General features: G+C 43.4%; 1 protein-coding gene across 1 annotated transcript in view; it reads left to right on the top strand.

The window, feature by feature from the left end:
• The first annotated feature begins 3303 nt into the window (after positions 1 to 3303).
• TTC7A (tetratricopeptide repeat domain 7A) overlaps positions 3304 to 15851 on the top strand; it is a 226727-nt gene continuing 214179 nt past the window's right edge. Inside the window, exon 1 of the mRNA XM_060754418.2 lies at positions 3304 to 3650. Within this exon, the coding sequence (XP_060610401.2) occupies positions 3467 to 3650 (184 nt within the window). The 5' untranslated portion in view covers positions 3304 to 3466. The remainder of the gene's footprint in view (positions 3651 to 15851) is intronic.

The following is a 15851-nucleotide window of genomic DNA, read 5'->3' as shown; positions in this document are numbered from 1 at the left end:
ATCATTATTTCCCCCATTTTTGTGGAAAGTCTGGTTTTGCCCATACCTGCTATAACTGGAGTTCTTCCACTGAGGAGAGGGTTGGGCCTAATGACCAATGAGTCCCCCTTCAACAATATAACTCTATGACTCAAATTCTTTAACAGAAAATTTGCTTTAAAGGGAAGAAATCATATGGGAAGAAGTGGGCTATTCCTGCACTACAAAAAAGAAGAGTGGTTCAACATATTTCAGCAAACTTTTAATTGAAAACTCGCAACATGCTCATGTGAAATGAATTGATGTGAGTTTTGCATAAGCAAACAAAAACACCTTGAAACGTCTTGGGTCCATTTGAATGTTTCATCCGGAAGGTATCCAGGACCGATTTTTTTTCTGTCACCAGCCCATACATATCTTATGATTTCCATCTGGATGGCCAGACTTATAGATGTATGCTGCTTTCACATACTGGAGGCAACTGTTGTGTACTTTGTCTATTGTAGTCAGGCACACACAGGGCTAAAATAGAATGTAACATTTTCCCAGGTCAAGATTTCTTTTTTACAATGCTCACTGCAGACAAATTGCTGCAAACCAGCCCCCCTTCCCCATCCTAATAAAACTGATGCTGCAAATAAACATGCTGTTAGAGTACTCCCCCCCCCCCGGTGGCGCAGTGGGTTAAAGCTCTGAACTGCTGAGCTTGTTGACCAAAAGGTCGCAGGTTCGATTCCGGGGAGCGGCATGAGCTTCTGCTGTCAGCCCTAGCTTCTGCCAACCTAGCAGTTCGAAAATATGCAAATGTGAGTAGATCAATAGGTACCGTGCCAGCGGGAAGGTAACAGCACTCTATGGACAATGCCGGCTCTTCAGCTTAGAAATGGAGATGAGCACCACACCCCAGAGTCAGACATGACTGGACTTAATGTCAGGGGACAACTTTTATTTTACCTTTTAGAGTACAAAGAGGGAAAAAAGGGCTGGCAGGCAAAAAGGATTTGGAAAAAGGAGCTTTTTTTATCTGAACTTTGTTACCTAAACTGTATTTCTGTGTTTAACAAATAATGATCACAATTGCAGCATTTTAAATAGAGGACTGTTGTTTGATATTACGCAAAGGGATTTTATAACATCTTTGAGACTGAGAGGAAGACATTGGTAGCACAAGATTTCATTTACTTAATTTGCTTTCTTAGATGCATGGAGAAAGATTATCTTTGTCTGTATCCAGGTAAGTGTTTTAAACAGGTTAATGGGTTGCCACTCCATCTGGCTGGATTTGGTGCTCATCATCAGGGTTATTTATTTATTGTGCCAGAAGTGAATTGAGGATACAGTTATAATCTATTTAAACACAAAGTTAAAAACTTGGCATTATACTAAATGTTATTTGACCAAAACCTGGCCACTTGGGAGTGCCTCTGGTGTCACTGTGAGAAGGTCCTCATTGTGCATGTGGCAGGGCTGAGGTCGCATTATAGTACAAGTGGTCTGTAGTTTGCTCTTCTTCACACTCGCATGGCGTGGACTCCACTTTGTAGCCCCATTTCTGAAGGTTGGCTCTGCACCTTGTGGTGCCAGAGTGTAGTCTGTTCTGCCTTCCAAGTTGCCCAGCCTTCTGTGTGCCCAGGAGGGAGTCTCTCATCTGGTATTAGCTACTGATTGAGGTTCCGGGTTTTAGCTTGCCACTTTTGGAGTCTCCCTTGTTGAGTTGTTCCTGCGAGTATCTCTTTAGATCTTAGAAAGCTGATTTAAGATGTTGGCTTGCTGGCTGATATCTGAACAGAGGATGGGTCGGAGATCATAGGGGTAGAATTAAAAGATAATAGTTAGCCTGGAATTTCAGTGTGCAAAGGGCTCTTGCAGTAGCTATAAGATTAGCTGAGAAAAAGATGTTGGTAGCATAAGCTTTTGTCGACTTTAGTCTACTCTCTTAGTCCATGTCTGCTGAAAACCTAGACTCCTTTGTGCACCAATATTCTAGGAGAAAAGAATCATAGAATCATAGAGTTGGAAGAGACCTCATGGGCCATCCAGTCCAACCCTGCCAAGAAGCAGGAATATTGCATTCAAAGCACCCCTGACAGATGGCCATCCAGCCTCTGTTTAAAAGCTTCCAAAGAAGGAGCCTCCACCACACTCCGGGGCAGAGAGTTCCACTGATGAACAGCTCTCACAGTCAGGAAGTTCTTCCTCATGTTCAGATGGAATCTCCTTTCTTGTAGTTTGAAGCCATTGTTCCTTGTCCTAGTCTCCATGGAAGCAGTAAACAAGCTTGCTCCCTCCTCCCTGTGGCTTCCTCTCACATATTTATACATGGCTATCGTATCTCCTCTCAGCCTTCTCTTCTTCAGGCTAAACATGCCCAGCTCCTTAAGCTGCTCCTCATAGGGCTTGTTCTCCAAACCCTTGATCATTTTAGCCCCCCCCCCCCCGACACATTTCAGCTTGTCAATATCTCTCTTCAATTGTGGTGCCCATAATTGGACACAATATTCCAGGTGTGGTCTAACCAAAGCGGAATAGAGGGGTAGCATGACTTCCCTAGATCTAGACACTATGCTTCTATTGATGCAGGCCAAAATCCCATTGGCTTTTTTTGCTGCCACATCACACTGTTGGCTCATGTTTAACTTGTTGTCCACGAGGACTCCAAGATCTTTTTCACACGTACTGCTCTTGAGCCAGGCATTGTCCCCCATTCTGTACCTTTACATTTTGTTTTTTCTGCCTAAGCGGAGTATCTTGACTCCACTTCAACTCTCACAACAACCTTCTTGCGGCAACACCAGAAGCACTCCAAGTGGCCAGATACTGGTCAAACGACATTTAATCAACTACCAAGCTTTCAAAGTCTGTGATTTTGTATGTTTGTTTGTTTGTTCTGTCAAAAATGTAATACAACTGTTCGGTTGCCTGACACGATAGATAAACTCTCACAATTCCTAACAGCTTCAAAATACAAGAAAGGAGATTCCACCTGAACATTAGGAAGAACCTCCTGACTGTGAGAGCAGTTCAGCAGTGGAACTCTCTGCCCCGGAGTGTGGTGGAGGCTCCTTCTTTGGAAGCTTTTAAACAGAGCCTGGATGGCCATCTGTTGGGGGTACTTTGAATGCGATTTTCCTGCTTCTTGGCAGGGGGTTAGACTGGATGGCCCATGAGATCTCTTTCAATTCTGTGATTCTATGGAAGGCCCAAGTTTGCCCATGCCTCGCCTAGAGACTAACCCGGCGATGAGTGTGACTTTTGTGCTGCCTGTCTCTCCCTCTCACACATCTGGCTGTGTGTGTTTGCACAGCTGCCCAGCGGCAGGGGCAAGGGAGCGTCTTTCTGCACATGCTCCGGGAAGGGGAGGGGAACCCGGCTGTTCCCGAGGCGCGCCTCTGCTCGCCTGGCTTCGCCTTTGGCTGCTTTGCTTTTGCCCGGGACTGACTTACTTCCCTGTTGCAGCACGCTCTCCGCCGCCGCCACCCCCGCAAAGATGGCTGCGAAAGGCTTGCATTTCCACCTGAAGCTGGACGAGGCGGAGGTGGAGAGGTCCCGGGCGGAGGGCCACTGGGAGAGGCAGCTGGCCGCCGTGGGGCAGATGCGGGCCCGGGCCAGCAGCCCCCGACACCACCACAAAGGGGCCAAAGGAGGGCGAGAAGGCCAGGCGCACAAGTCCGGTAAGGCTCCCTCCTCCCTCCTCCCTCCCTCCCCTCCCAGTCTCAGGTCTTTGTCGAGCCAGGTTTCGAGATTTGAAAAGATGTCCCAGCCAGGAGGGGACAAGATAGTTTCCTGCTGCTTTCAGCAATGGATCCAAACGGCAGGAAAAGTCAACATTATGAAGAACTTCTGGAATACTGTGTCCAGTTCTGGGCACCACAACTGAAGGGAGATGTTGACATGCCGGAATGTGCGACTAAAATGATCAAGAATCTGGAGAACAAGCCCTATGAGGAGCGGCTTAAAGAGCTGAGCATGTTTAGCCTGCAGAAGAGAAGGCTGAGAGAAGACGTGATGAGGGCCATGTAGAAATATGTGAGGGGAAGTCATAGGGAGGAGGGAGCAAGCTTGTTTTCTGCTGCTCTGGAGACCAGGACGCGGAACAATGGCTTTAAATTGTAAGAAAGAGATTTCACCTGAACATGAGGAAGAACTTCCTGACTGTGATCGCTGTTCAGCAGTGGAACTCTCTGCCAAGGAGTGTGGTTGAGGCTTCTCTTTTGGAGGCCTTTAAGCAGAGGCTGGATGGCCATCTGTTGGGGGTGCTTTGAACGCAATTTTTCAGGGGGTTGGACTGGATGGCCCATGAGGTCGCTTTCTGGCTGTCAGAGCTTGATCGGGGATGGAATAGGCTACCTGGGAATGTTGTGGAGTTTCCTCTTTTGGAGATTTGGAAGCAGAGGCTGGATGGCCATCTGTCGAGAGGGCTTTGATTGTGTGCATGACAAAATGAGGTTGGACTAGGGTCCCATCTGAATCTATAATTCTATGAGTTCTGTCATTTCTTTCCTCTTCTTGTCTCTTCTCTGCTTGGAGCAATTATTCTTGCTTGTCCCGTGTGACAATAGGGCTAATGAAAGCATGGGCTAATTTGGGGCCTCCAGGTGTTTTGGACTTCTACTCCCACTATTCCTAACAGCCTCAGGCCCTTTCCACCTTAAGCGGCTGAGGGGGGAAAAAAGGAAAGGACCTGAGACTGTTAGGAATGGTGGGAGTTGAAGTCCAAAACACCTGGAAGGGCCCACATTTGCTCATACTTGGGCTAATGCATTCACACGTTACCCTCCAACTCCTACCTGCAGGCTCTGTAGCCAGGAAATCTGCCTGAGAATGTTGCCTCTAGTATCTATAGACTCATAGAATCCTAGAGTGGGAAGAGACCACAAGGGCCAACCAGTACAACCACTTCCCCCAAATGCAGGAATACACAACCTTCTTCTTCTTGTTTTTCTTCTTGTTTTTCTTCTTCTTCTTCTTCTTCTTCTTCTTCTTCGGTGATCCCTCATAGCCTGAGGATGATGGTCCTCCAAGTGTAGTGTCTTGGCGATGAGTCCATAGGTAGCTGTGGAGCCCTATTCTTGATATACATGTTCTCCCGCAGTGAGGGCATTCATTTCCAGGTGAAAGGCAGTCCCGGTCATGGTTGGCTTGACTTGCCATCCTCTTGGCATGTTTCTTCCTTTCTGTATATAGGTATCTGTTGTTTTATATGTTTCTCCCTTTTGCCCTCCATTCGTGCCTCTTTGAATTCTGCAGCACTGCTGGTCACAGCTGACTTCCAGTTAAAGTGCTTGAGGGCCAGGGCTTTCCAGTTCTTGGTGTCTATGCCACAGTTTTTAAGGTTGGCTTTAATCCCACCTTTAAATCTCTTTTCCTGTCCACCAACATTACGTTTTCCATTCTTGAGTTGGAAGTAGAGTAACTGCTTTGGGACGCAGTGATCGGGCATTCAGACAACATAGCCAGTCCAGTGGAGCTGATGGCTTAGGAACATCACTTCAATGCTGGTGGTGTTTGCTTCTTCCAGCACACTGACCTTTGTCCGCCTGTCTTTCCAAGAGATTGGCAGGATTTTTCAGAGGCAACACTAATGGAATTGTTCCAGGAGTTGAGTGTGACGTCTGTAGACACTCCATGTTTCACAGGCGTATAGCAAGGTTGGGAGGACAATAGCTTTATAAACAAGCACCTTGGTATCCCTACGGATGTCCCGGTCCTCAAACACTTTCTGCTTCATTCGGAAAAATGCTGTGCTCGCAGAGCTCAGGCGGTGTTGTATTTCGGTGTCGATGTTGACTTTGGTGGAGAGGTGGCTTTCAAGGTAGCGGAAATGATCAACATTTTCTAATGTTATACCATTAAGCTGTATTTCTGGCATTGCAGAGGGATTGGCTAGTGACTGCACAAACAAAGCCCTCTTGATAGATAACCATCTAGTCTCTGCTTTAAAATCTGCAGAGAAAGTGTCACCATCATACTCTGAGGACCCTTCCACACAGCCCTATATCCCAGAATATCAAGGCAGAAAATCCCACATTATCTGAATGTGGACTTAGGTAACCCAGTTCAAAGCAGATATTGTAGGATTTTCTACCTCGATATTCTGGGATATAGGGCTGTGGGGAAGGACCCTGAAGCAGCATCTTGACACCACTTATCATCCCTAATCACTCACGTAATACCCAGAGCTTGACCAAGATACTTAGGCAGGAAGTCCCACAAACAGCCCTTCCCCTGTCAGTGAATGAACAAATTCAATAACATGGAATTTGTTGTTCTCCTAGGACAGCAAAAATCTGCCACATGAGTCAGATGCCTAATTATGTCTAATTGTAAGAGGGAAGAAGGTCTTTTTAGGTCCATCAGCACTGCAGAATTTATATAGTTTGACCCCATTTTAACTACCATGGCTCAATACTATGGCATCTTGGGTGTTGAAGTTTTCCAAGATCTTTAGCCTTCTCTGCCAAAGATTGTTGGTGCATCACCAAACTACACATCCCAGAATTCCATAGCATTGAGTCATGGCAATTAAAGTGAGGCCAAACTATATTAATTCTGTAGTGTATAGAGGTATCCCCCACTTTTTTCTTATCTGTTGCTTGCTGGGTCCACAGTAGAGCTAAGTGATAACCTCTCTTCCTTCCTATGATAAAGTTAATCATAGTTCTGCTGTTGTTACTGTTATGCTTTCAAGTGGAGACCTTAAAGCAAACACCTCATGGCATTTTCTTAGTAAGATGGGGTTTTTTGGGTGGGTGGGTTGCCATTGCCTTCCTCCATGGCTGAGAGTGTGTGGCTTGCTAAATTCACTAGCACTCGAAACAAAAGCAATTTTTTGAGATACTGTTTTGTTACTGGGACTCCTTCCACACAGCTGGATAAAATCCCACAACAGCTGCTTTGAAATGGAATATATGGCAGTCTGGATGCAGATAACCCAGTTCAAAGTAGACGTTGTGGGATTTTCTGCCTTGATATTCTGGGTTATCTAGGGGTACTTTGATGATAGGACATGAGTAGAGATCAGAACTAAATAAAATAAACAGGAGGTCACTTCCCCTGGAGACAACTCTGGAGAAAATGGGTTAGAATCCCCACTCATGCTCAGAGTATGTGACTTGCCCATGGTGAGTTTCCATGACTGAGCGGAGAATTGAACTATGGTGTGGATAATAAATTGTGGCAAGTTCTTGGTGGTATGGGGATACCAAGCCACCTTGTCTGTCTCCTGAGGAATTGTTATAACAACCAAGTAGTAACAGTAAGAATAGACCATGGAACAACAGACTGGTTCAAGATTGGGAAAGGAGTATGACAGGGCTGGATACTCTCACCCAACCTATTCAACTTGTATGCAGAAAACATCATTTGATGTACAGGGCTTGATGAATCCAAGGCTGGAGTTAAAATTGCTGGAAGAAACATTAACTTTAAATATGCAGATTATACCACTTAAATGGCTAAAAGCGAGGAGGAGCTGAGGAGCCTTCTAACCAAGGTGAAAGAAGAAAGTGCAAAAGCTGGGATGTAGTTAAACATAAAAAAACCAAGATGGCAACAAGGCTGATTGGTTACTGACAAATAGAGGGAGAAAATGGGAGACTTTGTATTTCTAGGTGCAAAAATTACTGCAGACATGGGCTGCAGCTAGGTAATCAGAAGATGTTTACTTATTGGGAGGAAAGCAATGACCAATCTCGATAAAATAGTGAAGAGTAGAGACATCACACTGGCAACAAAGGTCATCATAGTTAAATCAATGGTATTCCTCGTCGTAACCTATGGATGTGAGAGCTGGACCATAAGGAAGGCCAAGCGAAGGAAGATAGATGCTTTTGAACAGTGGTGTTGGTGGAAATTCTGAGAGTTCCTTGGACCACGAGAAGATCAAATCAGTCCATACTCCAGGAAATAAAGCCCAACTGCTCACTGGAGGGAAGGATATTAGAGACCACATAATGAGAAGAAAGGAAAGTTTGGAGAAGGTGACAATGATGGGGAAAATGGAAGGAAAAGGGAAGAGGGGCTGGCAAAGGGCAAGATGGATGGATGGTACCCTTGAAGTAACTGGCTTGACCTTGATGGAGCTGGTGGTGGCAAAGGCCGACAGAGTTCTGGCATGGGCTGGTCCATGCGGTCACGAGGAGTCATAAGCGACTGAACAAATAAACAACAAAAACTTTCCCAAACCCTCTCTTAGATGAATTTCCATAGGTGAGCGGGTTCAAATCCTCACTTGGCAAAGGAAATCCATTCTCAGAGAGGGCAATTCGCACTCTGGGCCCTTCCACACTGCTCCTATAGCCCAGGATCTGATCCCAGATTATCTTCTTATCCCAGAATAGCTGGCAGTGGAGACTCATATATTCTAATTTAAAGCAGATTATCAGGGATCAGATCTTGGGATATAGGGCAGTGTGGAAGGGCCCTCTCTCAGTATGAAAGAAATGTAAAGCAAGTCCCCTTAGAACAAATCTTGACAAGAAAACCCTTTGGATAGTTTTTCCTTTGGGTAGACATAAGTTGGGAATGACTCGAAGACACACATCAACGTCTCTTCCAAGTGCAGCTGGACTAGATGACTATATTTTAAAGCAGGGGTCCTCAAACTTTTTAACAGAGGGCCAGGTCACAGTCTCTCAAACTGTTGGAGGGCCGGATTATAATTTGAAAAGACATGAATGTATTCCTATGCACACTGCACATATCTTATTTATAGTGCAAAAAAACCCACTTAAAAACAACACAATAATTAAAATGAAAAACAATTTTAACAAATATAAACTTATTAGTATTTCAATGGGAAGTGTGGGCTTGCTTTTGGCTGATGAGATAGGATTGTTGTTGTTGTTATTGTTTGCTTTCAAGTCGTTTCAGACTTAGGTTGACCCTGAGTGAGGGCCAGGTAAATGACCTTGGAGGGCCATATCCAGCCCCCAGGCCTTAGCTTGAGGATCCCTGTTTTAAAGTATGAAAAATATCTAAAGATGACCCTCACCCATAAAATGTCATACAGGATCTAAAATGACCTACCGTAATTGGTATAACAAAAATTATCAATTGGTGGTTTGAGCATTGGACTGTGGTTGTAGAGACCAAGGATTTTCCACTAGGTCATGGAAATCCACTGGGCAACCTTAGGTGAGTCACATACTCCCAGCCTCAGAAAATCCTATGACTGGGTCATTTTAGCAGTGCCATAAATTGGAAATGACTTGAAGGCACTCAACAATTTAGCATCTTCCTTTAGAGGTTTTTAAATTTAGCATCCTTCATTTGAGGTTTTTAAATAGAGACTGCATGGGCACTGCACAAAGTCATGAATTCCTTAATGGCAGTTGAGTTGACTAGATAACTTTCAGGTTCCTTTTACAACTCCATGATTCCAGCTGAAATACCTGTGTGTATTTCCATTCCCCGTGATTTTATAATGTTATGAAGGAGATTTGATCAGCACTGATGCTTAGAGGAAATCCTGAGCTTTGTAGTTTGATGAGACATCAACATCCTTTGATAGAAAAAGTTAAAGATCTTGCAAAACTTGGACTCCTAGGATTCCATTCCACTGAGCCATGGCTTTTGAAATGTTGTCAAACTGCATTTAATGCCACAGTGTTGAGGCGCCCTTAGAGAGTAGATATTAAGTGATTTAATTTGTTGGGATTGTAGTTTTACAAACACTCTGCAAGTGGGACCTACAATATTTGGTACAGCATTGGGGTGAAGAGCAGTTCTGAAGACTTGATTTGGTTCACAAATGGCTTTTTTCTGATCTTTGTAATAAAGATGTCACTAGCAATAAAAAGAAAGGAATATAGAATGATTTAATTTACAGTTGGCAAGCCTGGACATGCAATGAAAATCTCGTGATTTGCTTTGTCCCATAACTGTGGCTTTTCTTTTAAAAAGCAGTAATCCCGTGATCCTTGATCTCTCTCTTTTTGCTCCTGGGTTGTTTTTATATGTTTTTGTTTCAAAATCATGAACAAAGACAAAAAGTATACTACTTTGTATACATGATAGCACACACACACACATATATACACACAACCAAAACAAAGAGAAACAGAGCAGTTTGTGATAAATTTTCCATCTGAACATTAGGAAGAACTTCTTAACTGTGAGAGCCGTTCAGCAGTGGAACTCTCTGCCCCAGAGTGTGGTGGAGGCTCCTTCTTTGGAAACTTTTAAACAGAGGCTGGATGGTCATCTGCTGGGGGTACTTTGAATACAATATTCCTGCTTCTTGGCAGGGGGTTGGACTGGATGGCCCAGGAGGTCTCTTCCAACTCTTTGATTCTATGATTCTATGATTAGGATTTTGCAACAAAAACAGATTAAAGCAACAAGAAACAAAATACACACATCTACCTACCTACCTATCTATCTAGTTAAGCAACTTGACACCCTTCAGATTAGTTCAACTACAATTCCTATAGTGCACGTATGGGGTTTGCCCATGCCTGCTATAGTGTATAGCTTATCTGATAGGAACTGTAGCCAGATACGTCTAGAGGACACCAAGATGAGAAAATCTATGCCAGAGAGTATTCGTTTAAAGCTAATTTTTGCCATCTTATTCCATGGAAGGATGATCACCAATGAGTAATATGTGAACTTTGAAATGCAATATTTACTTACTTACTTACTTACTTACTTATTTACTGCATTTATATACCACTTTCCCCTTAGGGAATTCAAAGCAGTGTACAACAAGTAATGGCAAAATTCAATGCCAAAATATATACGAAACCAAAGCATAATCACTAACATATAACTTATAAATTAAACCTTAAAATCATATTAAACATAGAACATAAAAGCCATTTAAAATTAAAATATAGAATTTGAAACAACTTAATATAGCATTAAAATCTGTAAAGACTTCTATAGGTAAATGGAAATGTTTGAAACACTTCAAAGCCAAAAGCCAATCACTGGATTTAACTTAAAAATAGGATGTACCTCTTCATTTCTTATAATGCGTTATGTGGGTGCCCTAATGTGTTCACTGCATTTAAATGTCATAGAGTTGGAAGAAACCTCAAGGATCATCCAGTCCAACTATGTGTTTAGAATACAGACCTTTTATTTACAAACTTGCCATTCACCTTTGTGTACTGCTTTCATGATGCACTTATGAGAGTCCCAATGACAAAAAATCAAAGGACTGGGGGGGGGGGGGGGGGGAGACCAGAGTTAGAGAAACAGGCAAAAATAGATTCTTGGTGACACCCAATACAATCTTAACTTTAGAGTACATGACGGAAAAGTCAGTGATGATATCTTTTAAAAAATATTTCAAAGATGAGGAAACTATCTTACATTTAAAGAGGAAGGACATCGAACAGATCCCTTCTACAAGAATATATACATCTCAGAGAGAAGGTCATATACTAGACAAAGATGAAGAGATTATAATAATGTATATTTGATAAACGAAAATATAAACTTAACAATACTTCCTGCTTTGATTCCTGATTACTTCATGCTTGACCTCAAAATGCCCTGAGCACAGTCCAGTCAAATTAAGCACTTGGGAACTATCCCAAGTTCCCAAGGGCTGGGGGGGGGGGGGGGGGGTAGGATAATCCAGAAAAACAAAAGGAAGCGTTTGTCACACAGCACATTGTCAAACCATGGGAATTGCTACCACGAGTTGTTGTCATGAGCTCCAACTCAGCTACATAGTTTCAAAAAAAAGATTGGACAAAAACCCTGCATGGTAAGGCTATCCATTGTTCAGAGTCAACGAGAATACTAATTTTGGGTACTTTGGGACTTGTAATTCCAAAATAGCAACTTTTCAAGCTGTGGAACAGCTGATGGCTATGTATTTTATCCAGCATCAGATATGATATGCATCTCAATAGAATATGTCTAAGTGGGGTTGCCTTTGAAGACTCTTTGGAAGTTTCAAATGGCCCAACGGGCATCACCCAGATTTCTCACTGCAGCAGCGTACAGGAAATACATAACCCCCTGTTGTGTCATCTCCACTGGCTTTCAGTCTGCTACCAAGCTCAATTCAGAGTGCTGGCTTTAACCTATAAAGCCCTAAATGGTTCCAGCCCAGCTTACCTGTCCGAACGTATCTCCCTCTTTGAACCACCTTAGAGATTAAGATCGTCAGGGGTGGTCCTGCTCTCAGTCCTATCTCCTTCACAGGTGCAACTGGTGGGAATGAGTGACAGGGCCTTCTCAGTGGTAGTCCCTTGGCTGTGGAACTCCCTCCCTAGTGATAATAGATCAGTCCAGCTTACCTGTCAGAATGTATATCCCTCTTTGAACCACCTTAGAGATTAAGATCGTCAGGGGTGGTCCTGCTCTTGGTCCCACCTCCTTCATAGGCGCAACTGGTGGGGACGAGTGACAGGGCCTTCTCAGTGGTGGTCTCTCGGCTGTGGAACTCCCTCCCCAGTTATATTAGATCAGCCCCCTCCCTTTTGGCCTTCAGAAAGAAAGTGAAAACGTGGGTTTTGGGATCAAGCCTTCAGAGAAGTGCAATAAAAGGATATGGAATATGTGCAATGACTATTGGAAAGGCCCCGGATGATGATTGTGGATGGTGTGGTTTTTAATAATAGTTGTAATGTTTTTAACATTTTAAAATGTGTATTAATTTTAATCTTAATTTAAATGTTTATTTTAATTGTATGTTGTTTTTAAGGCATTGAATAGTTGCCTATGTGTAAAGTTGCCTTGAGCCCCCTTTGGAGTTGAGAAGGGCAGAGTATAAATATGGTAAATTAATAAATAAATGTTGAGCAACATGGGGTGCATCTACAGTGAAGATTTAATGCAGCTCACCACTTTAACTGCCGTGGTTGATTGCTATAGAATCATGGGAGTTGTAGTTTATAGACTCTCTAGTCTTCTCTGCCAAAGATTGTTGGTGCCTCTATGAAATGGTATTAATAAGTCAGGGACAACTTACTGTGTCTGCATTGTATATAATGGGACATAAAATTACACCGGATTTGGTGTCAAGAGAGGGTCTGGAACCAAACTGCAGTGTGGATCCAAACCAGGGCTGTATCCACACTGAGGAATTATAGTAGTTCCACACGACATTAACTGCGATGGTGCAGTGCTATGGATTTCTGGGATTTGTAGTCTTGTGAAATGTTTAATCTTCTTTATTAGAGTGCTCTGGTGCCCCAACAAACTGTAAATTTAAAGTGGCGTCAAACTGGTATATAGTGCAGTGTGGATGCTTTATCAAAGCTCACTCTTTTTGACATTGGTCTCACCTTTTGAAATTTTTAGTCTTCATGGGGAGAGATTAGAGATGAATTGTGTTTTTATATTCTGTTAGATAAAATTTGCAGGCACAGTTGCATGAGTGAGAAAGAAAAGGGGAGAGGGAGAAAAATGGAGAAATGATGTGGACTCTCTCCTCCAGCTTTTGGATACGTCATACAGTTATATTTCCCTTGGTTACATCTTGAACCACATTATAATTTCAATCTTAAGAAATAACCATCTGGTATAAAGAGGTGGAAGAAATTACTCACCAGGCTCTCGGGTTTTTTTTCTCTTTTAAAATATCTGCCTCAAACCAGGATACATTTCTTTTCCGGAAGCACTGTCCTGCCAATTTTAAATTGGTCGTGAGACCCACCCATGAATATATGTGCACAGATGTATACTGGCCTATGCTTTGCTCTTAGGACCTCATCCCACGCAATCTGGGCTCCGTTTCCATGTGCTTCAGAAATGGAGTCCAATAGGAACCATCACATGACGTAAGGGCACTTCCAATGGGACCCTTACTCCATTTCCCGCAATGCATGGAAATGGAGTCCAGAATGCATTTCAAACAGCTTAGGACAGGGAAAGGATGTGGGATACCTGGTGGACCTCGACGAGGGAATGGAGTAAGACAATTACTTTCACTTTCCCCCATTCATGGAATGAGGTCCTCCTTAGTCTCTACAGTAAGCAGTGGAAACTGACCACAGAGTAATTCTGGAGGATCTATAAATTCTTGGAGAGATATACTTTCAGAATATTTGAAATTCAAGGTTTTCCACTTTCACAGTGGTCCTGTGTCCCTCACCCCAGTGAATGTTGAGGGCTGCCTGTACTGTCATCTTCCATGGGGCTTTGAAAAGATGTTCAATGAATTGTAAATAGTCTTGGTTTGCATAATCTGATACCTCCCAGTTGGGCCCATTTCAATGTTCCAGTGCTGGCCTCTGAAGCCCCAAATTAAATGCTTAGTCTGGGGAAGAGGAGGTTAAGTGGGGACCTGATAAAAAGGTAAAGGTTTTCCCCAGTCATGTCTGATTCTGGGGTGTGGTGCTCATTTCCATTTCTAAGCCAAAGAGCCAGCGTCGTCACTTCCAAGGTCATGTGGTCAGCATGACTGCATGGAGTGCTGTTACCTTCCCGCCGGAGTGATACCTATTGATCTACTCACATCTGCATGCTTTCAAACTGCTAGGTTGGCAGAAGCTGGGGCTGACAGCAGAATTCAAACCTGCGACCTTTCAGTCAACAAGTTTAGCAGCTCAGTGGTTTAATCCATTGCGCCACTGGGGGCTCCCTGGGGACCTGATAGTCATGCCTAAATATTTGAAAGGATGTCATATTGAAGATGGAGCAAGCTTGTTTTCTGCTGCTCCAGAAATAGAGGCTGTATCTACACCAGGTATGGGCAAATTTGGCCTTCCAGGTGTTTTGGACTTCAAATCCCACAATTCCTGGACTCAGGTCCTTTTTTTTCTTTTGCAGCCACTTAAGCGTTGAAGTCCAAAACACCTGGAGTACCAAAGTTTGCCCATACCTGATCTACACTATATAATTAATGTAGTTTGACACCACCTTAACACCCATGGCTCAGTGCTATGGAAACATGGGACTTGTAGTTTGGTGAGGCACCAGCATCCTTTGGTTAAGAAAGTTAAAGCTCTTGTAAAACTACAGCTCCCAGGGTTCCATAGCATTAAGTTATGGGAATTAAGGTGGCAACAAACTACTTTCATTCTATAGTGTAGTTTAGTGGTTCCCAACCTTTTTTTGACCAGGGACCAGGGACTACTTTGACCAGGGACCACTCTCCAACATTAGTACCAAAAGGGTTACTAATCAGTTTTTGACTTGGTTTGGTTATTTGGGGTGGTGATTCGGAAAATTGCATTGGATAGACCACATCAGCTCTAGTTCCTGAAGCAGAACATATGCCATTCAATAGTTGCCATCTTCTCACCCACAGAAAACCATATTTAATAATCTAGAGCTGATGTGGTAGTAGTAATCTTTTGTGAGTATACAGCCTCTCCCCTCCCGACATCCCCATTGCCCCGCACTATAAGAGAGTTTCACGAGACCAGTCGCTCTTATTGTCATGTGGTTTCGAGGCAACGGTGTAGTAATGGTGAGGCCACTGATCATATTTTCATTCATGGGGACCATGAACAGATGTACACTAGGAGATGGAAGAGTGGATTCAAACCACAGGGAAAGAGATTCCACCTAAGCATCAAGAAGAAACTCCTGAAAGCAAGAGCTGTTTGACCATGGAATATGCTGCCTGGACATGTGCTGGCATTTCCTTCTCTGCAGGTTTTGAAACAGAGGCTGGATGGCCATCTGTCAGGATGACTTTGATTGTGTGTTTCTGCATGGCAGAGTGGACTTGTACTGGGTGGCCCTTGGGTTCTCTTCCAACTCAATGATTCTGTGTGAGTAATCTTAGGGCTACATGCAGCCAGTGACTATTCATTGTGCAGATATACTCATTTTTACCCTAGACAAGGAGTTGTTAGTAATAAATAACACTGTAAAAAGAACAGTCTCCACTGGGATCTCTTGAGAGAAGGAATAGAAAAACAGCTCCTTCCCTCGAGATCCTAACATAGATACTGTACATA

This window comes from Anolis sagrei, chromosome 1 (assembly GCF_037176765.1).
Source record: "Anolis sagrei isolate rAnoSag1 chromosome 1, rAnoSag1.mat, whole genome shotgun sequence".
Taxonomy (NCBI): Eukaryota; Metazoa; Chordata; class Lepidosauria; order Squamata; family Dactyloidae; genus Anolis; species Anolis sagrei.
This window is presented reverse-complemented; position numbering and strand designations above follow the sequence as displayed.